We start from the raw sequence: 5,640 nt of genomic DNA, 5'->3' as shown, positions 1-5,640 counted from the left end.
CCAAATCTTGTTCAGAGTCATTGTGCTTCCACGATAGAGACCAGCATCTTTGTCACTCAGAGAAAGCTCAGTGCCTGCAAGAAAGTCTCACCGAAAGAAGCCAGAGATGTAATAGAGGTGCAGACCTGTAGCCCTAAATACCCTTGTGCCCTTCATGTCCATTCTGTTGAGCACAAAGTCATAGCCCAACATGATAATATCTGTTTCAATGTCGGAAACTTGGCTCCTATCCAACATGAACTGCATCGTGGATCAGATCTATGGCCCATCTAGTCCAGTGTACTCTGTGTGACAGTGACAGCCCCAGATGCTGCAGAAGAAGGTGTAAGAATCCCAGCAGTAGGTCGATGGGGGGCAGGGCCGGCTCCAGGTTTTCTGCCGCCCCAAGCAGAGGAAAAAAAAAGGCAATTGGCAGCACTTTGGCGGCAGCTCAATCGCGCCGCTCCATTCTTCAGCGGTAGTTCGGCGGCGGGTCCTTCACTCCCTCTCTTCCTCTTTGGTAGCACTTCGGCAGCAGCTCAAAGAGGAAGAGAGGGTCTGAGGGACCCGCCGCCGAATTCCCGCCGAAGACGCAGACGTCCCTAGTAGAGGACGGAGTGCTGACCATTTCGATTGGCCACCCCACGCACCTCCTTCCTTAGCTGGTGCCTGGAGCTGGCCCTGATGGAGGGATGCCTTAACCATCCTGAGGGTGGCATCGTAATGCCTAACAGCTAGAGATTGGCTAGTGTCATGGGCGTATACACTTTCAAAAATGTTTATTTCACTGTAAGTATTGTAACTGGATAGTCTTGTGTTGTCAGACAGGGAGAACACATTCTTGATCTGCTCTATACCAGTCATCCCTCTGAAAACCCTCTACCAGTCAGTAATTTATAGACTTCTCTCATACCCCCTCTTATTCATCTCCTTTGTAAGGTAACAGTCCCAGTCTTTTTAACCTCTCTCCATATGAGAGTTTAACCAGGCCCTTGATCTTTCTTCTTGCCCTTCCCTGAACCCCTCTAGTTCTGCAATATCCTGTGTGAAAAGGGTGCACCGTGCCACACAGAGGAGTCTAAAGAAGGGTGAAACATTGACCTACTGATCTCATGGCATTGTCTTTTCTGTATGATTCCCAATCCCACTCCTCTTGGACCCAATGTTTTGCTGAGTTTCTGCCATGCTTGCACTTTGAGCAGGGTTTCACAGAGCTGTGTACCGTGTCTTGTACTGAATTCATACAGTGAAATTAGAACCTCATAAAGTGTTTGAGGAGCTCAAGCTTTTTCCTCTAAAGTGCATACACAGTGCAGATATTTACATTGAAGTTCATCTGGCATCATGCCACCCATTCACCTGGCTTGGTTAGCTCCCTCTGAGGACTCCTCTTTACTTCAATATGACCTAAGTAATCTGGTGCCATCTCTAAATGTCCCCACTGCACTGCTCACGCCCTTTCTAGATTGTTACAAACCATAAAATATTTGCCATACTATTTGTTATAATATGTATAACCCCCCTCATTCTGATTCCCTCCTTTCACAGGCACCTTGAGCATTTCTGAGCCTGATAGATGCCTCGACCATCTCATGGCAGCTTTCAACGTCACCCCCTCTGATCCTTCAACATTTATCCTAATGGGCATCCCTGAACTGGAAGCTGCTCATGGCTGGATTTCCATCCCTTTCTCTATGTTCTACATTATTAGCCTGTTTGGAAATTTTATGGTTCTGTTTGTTGTAGGCAAAGAGCAGACCCTGCACAAGCCAATGTACCTGCTGCTCTGCATGCTGGCACTCACAGATATCGGCATGTCTACCTCTGTCATTCCAAAGGCACTGTATATATTTTGGTTTAATTTGAAAGGCATTACTCTGGGTGGCTGCCTCACCCAGATGTTCTTCCTTCACACGGTTACCATAATGCAGTCAGCCGTCCTTGTGACAATGGCCTTTGATCGCTATGTTGCCATATGTAACCCTCTGAGATACACCACCATCCTCACCAATGCACGAATAGCTAAGCTAGGGCTAGTGGGTTTGATAAGAGCTGTTCTCATCATTCTACCCCTGCCCCTGCTCCTGATCAGGCAGCCATTCTGTGCAAACCGCATTATCCCCCATACGTACTGCGAGCACATAGCTGTGGCAAAGATGTCATGTGGGGATATCACAGTTAACAGGATATATGGCTTGGTGACAGCATTTGTTGTCATCGTGTTAGACCTGACGCTCATTGCTCTGTCCTATGTTCTGATCATCAGGGCTGTCCTCAGAATCTCTTCCAAGAAAGCCCACCAGAAAGCCCTTAACACCTGCACAGCCCATATCTGTGTGATGCTGATGTCTTATACTCTCTGCCTCTTCTCTTACCTGACACAGAGGTTTGGTCAAGGAATCGCTTCCCATGTACATGTCACCTTCGTTAACTTCTATCTCCTTGTCCCCCCCATGCTCAACCCTATCATTTATGGTGTCAAATCCAAAGAGCTTTGTGACAAAGTGTATAAATACACCTGCAGAAGGTGATCGCCGGAGGTCACTGACTTTAAAGCTGTGTGACAAGAGGGGGAATGATATCTCCTTATTAATCAAGTGTGCTATGTCCCAGTTTGGCTGAGCTCAGCACTATGGAAGTTCAGAGTCCGAGAAGCTCCTCACACCTAACAACTTATCCCTCTCTCACTAAGCACTGCTCTCTCCATTGCTGAGTTCCCTCTCTCTGACCTTCTTTCATTGTCACCCGTCAGCCCCACACACTCACCCCATCATTCGGACTTTCTGTGACTACCAGACTACCAGGAGATACTGCACTTTTCTGACAGAGGGTGGGTTTTCTGTCTGAACAGGATTCTTGATCATTGGACAAACTGAAGCTACACTGATGAACCAGACTATTATCTGGACAAAGACAAAGAAAGAAGCTATAATGCTGAACTTTTTTGTCATACATACAGTGATACAGTGAGCAACATTTACTGTGGGAATTGAGGACATTCTTCTAGAACTTCTTGGTGAGAGGTGTGAAACTATATTTTTGAACCGGACTAATGTGTTAAACTATCATATTGCCTTTGAGTCACATTGCTTACCACTTTGTGCAGCCAATTTTTGAGTCACTTTCAGTTGGACCTTTCAAAAGACACACTAACCATTCCCGTTGTCCAAGATATCAAGAGTAAGTGTCAAAATTTCAGGTTGGAGTTTGTGAAACAGGTGAAACAGGGATTATGATCAAACATCTAGGTGATTAAATTGCTTACAGAAGTACGTCCTTCTGCTGAACTCAGCCCTGCATCTCCTAGATTGGCTAATATCTCATTTTTGCCATTGGTTTGTGAATACTTTGGACAATTGGAGTAGCAGTGGAGAGTTTTGCCTATGGTTCACTGGCCTCATGCTCAGGACAACCAAGTTGAGCAGTTTTGGGTTGAAATTGTCAAACGCATGTTTTTGTCAAGTTCAGCTGAGAAAACAACGAAAGAGCAAACAAGACAAATTCAATAAAGTCTTTGTCCCCAGCGGCATCCATGTGGCAGAGCAGCAGTACTGAGGAAGAAGGCAGAGGTGGGGAGTGGTAGCAGACCAGACCCAGGAGTTGGGGCAATGTGGGAGCCAGAGGAAAACTGTAGCAGGAGCTGCGGGGCCAGAGTTGGGTTACTGGATGCAGGCCGCAGCACAAGTAACACAGCAGCTGAGAACAAGGAGCAGCTGGGAAGAGCAAGGTGAGGAGGCCATATGCAGAGGGCCCCGCATAGGGAGATGCTGCTCGACAGGAGGGCTTTGAAGGCTGGACTCAGAAGCAGGGACATGAATCTGATGGGAGGGCAGGTGATGGGGAGAAGGGTCCGGCCACCTAGAGCCTGAGGGAGTGTGCCACTGCCAGAGCAGGTATCTTACCCACAGTATCACCGCAGTGCAGGCTGGAGATTTTTGCTGGAGCACCAGATAGTGGGATGGGGGGGTGCAGAGAAGGGACCATGACCCTCCCACTTTTGAGAGTGGATGGGTTTGGTCAATCTGCTTTTTGCCACAGGTCTGAACCCCTTCCCTTCCCCTTCACTCTGAGGTTATGCCCCCGGCCAGGCCAAAAACTGGAGCCCAGGCCAGGTGAAAGCAGCCCAGGACCCTGGGAACCTGTGGAGAAGCGGCAGAAGAGAAGCCCCATGCCCATGTCTCTGCCCCCTGGGGCAGATGGAGGGTCTGCAGCTCTCCAAAGCTGCCAACCCCTGGCGGCTCACACCATGGCCGCACTGCAGCTCTTCAGCCACTGAGGTCCTGCATACAGGCCAGGCCGTAAGCCACAGGCAGGTCAGTGTAAGAACCATGCAGGCATCTGTGGGGAACCGAGGACCCTCAGTCATCTCTGAACAGGGCTTTCCAGGGGAAGGGACATGTTTTGGAAGCTGCTCTTGGCTCCCCTGACCATTCCCAGAGGCCCAGGCCATCCAACCTGGATCTGGTTTCCAACATGGCTGATGAGGGGTATTGGGGGGAAAGGACGGTTAGGGACAAGAACACTGAGGGGACAGGGCCTTGTGGCCCTCCCACTGGGGATTGGGATGTGTGAGGAACAGACTGTGAACTTTTCTTATGTCCCAGAGACAGCTATCTGTGGTGTTTCCCTGGTCATAGGTGAGTTGACACTCATAGGGAAGCCAGAGGAAGGGGAGAATAGGAAGAGTGCCAGGAAAACAGAGGGGGTAGGAGCTGGGGGGATAAGGGTAGACAGTTGAATTGTGCATGGTCTGAGGGGGGAGACCTGCAGCAAAGGGATGAGACCTGGCTGTGCTACTACCATGTAAGGGGGGAAAGGATTATCTGGAGCCCAGGAGGACTGGAGGCTCCACAGCCCAGGGATGGGGGAGCAGCTAGAGGAAGTGGCAGCCATGACAGGAACTATCCAGAGATGGGAGCATAGAATCATAGAAGATTGGATTTGGAAGACACCTCAGTCCAGTCCAAACCCCTGCTCAAAGCAGGGCCAACTCCAACTAAATCATCCCAGGCCTTTGTCAAGCCAGGCCTTAAAAACCTCTAAGGATGGAGATTCCACCACCTACCTAGGTAACCCATTCCAGTGCTTCATCACCTCCTAGTGAAATAGTGTTTCCTAATATCCAACCTAGACATCCCACTGCAACTTGAGACCATTGCTTCTTGTTCTGTCATCTGCCACCACTGAGAACAGCCAAGCTCCATCCCCTTTGGAACCCCCCTTCAGGTAGTTGAAGCTGCTATCAAATCCCCCCTCACTCTTCTCTTCAACAGACTAAATAATCTCAGTTCCCTCAGCCTCTCCTCATAAGTCATGTGCCCCAGCTCCCGAATCATTTCCGTTGCCCTCCGCTGGACTCTCTCCAATTTGTCCACATCCCTTCTGTAGTGGGGGGCCCAAAACTGGATGTAATGCTCCAGGAGTGGCCTCACTAGTGCCCAGTAGAGGGGAATAATCACTTCCCTCGATCTGCTGGCAATGCTCCTTTCTAATACAGCCCAATATGTCATTAGCCTTCCGGGCAACAAGGGCAAACTCTTGACTCATATCCAGCTTCACATCCACTGTATTCCCTGGGTCCTTTTCTGCAGAACAGCTGTTTAGCCAGTCAGTCCCCAACCTGTAGCAGTTCATGGAATTCTTCCATCCTAAGTGAAGGAC

The 5,640-nt window shown here is 49.3% G+C and overlaps 1 protein-coding gene across 1 annotated transcript; it reads left to right on the top strand.

Annotated features, from left to right (window-relative positions):
* Positions 1-1,571: 1,571 nt before the first annotated feature.
* LOC135984379 (olfactory receptor 52E2-like) lies at positions 1,572-2,510 on the top strand. The gene has a single exon (XM_065599430.1). It carries the CDS (start codon positions 1,572-1,574, stop codon positions 2,508-2,510), a length of 939 nt encoding a protein of 312 aa, XP_065455502.1.
* Positions 2,511-5,640: the final 3,130 nt, after the last annotated feature.

This window comes from Chrysemys picta, chromosome 1 (assembly GCF_011386835.1).
Source record: "Chrysemys picta bellii isolate R12L10 chromosome 1, ASM1138683v2, whole genome shotgun sequence".
Classification (NCBI taxonomy): Eukaryota; Metazoa; Chordata; order Testudines; family Emydidae; genus Chrysemys; species Chrysemys picta.
This window is presented reverse-complemented; position numbering and strand designations above follow the sequence as displayed.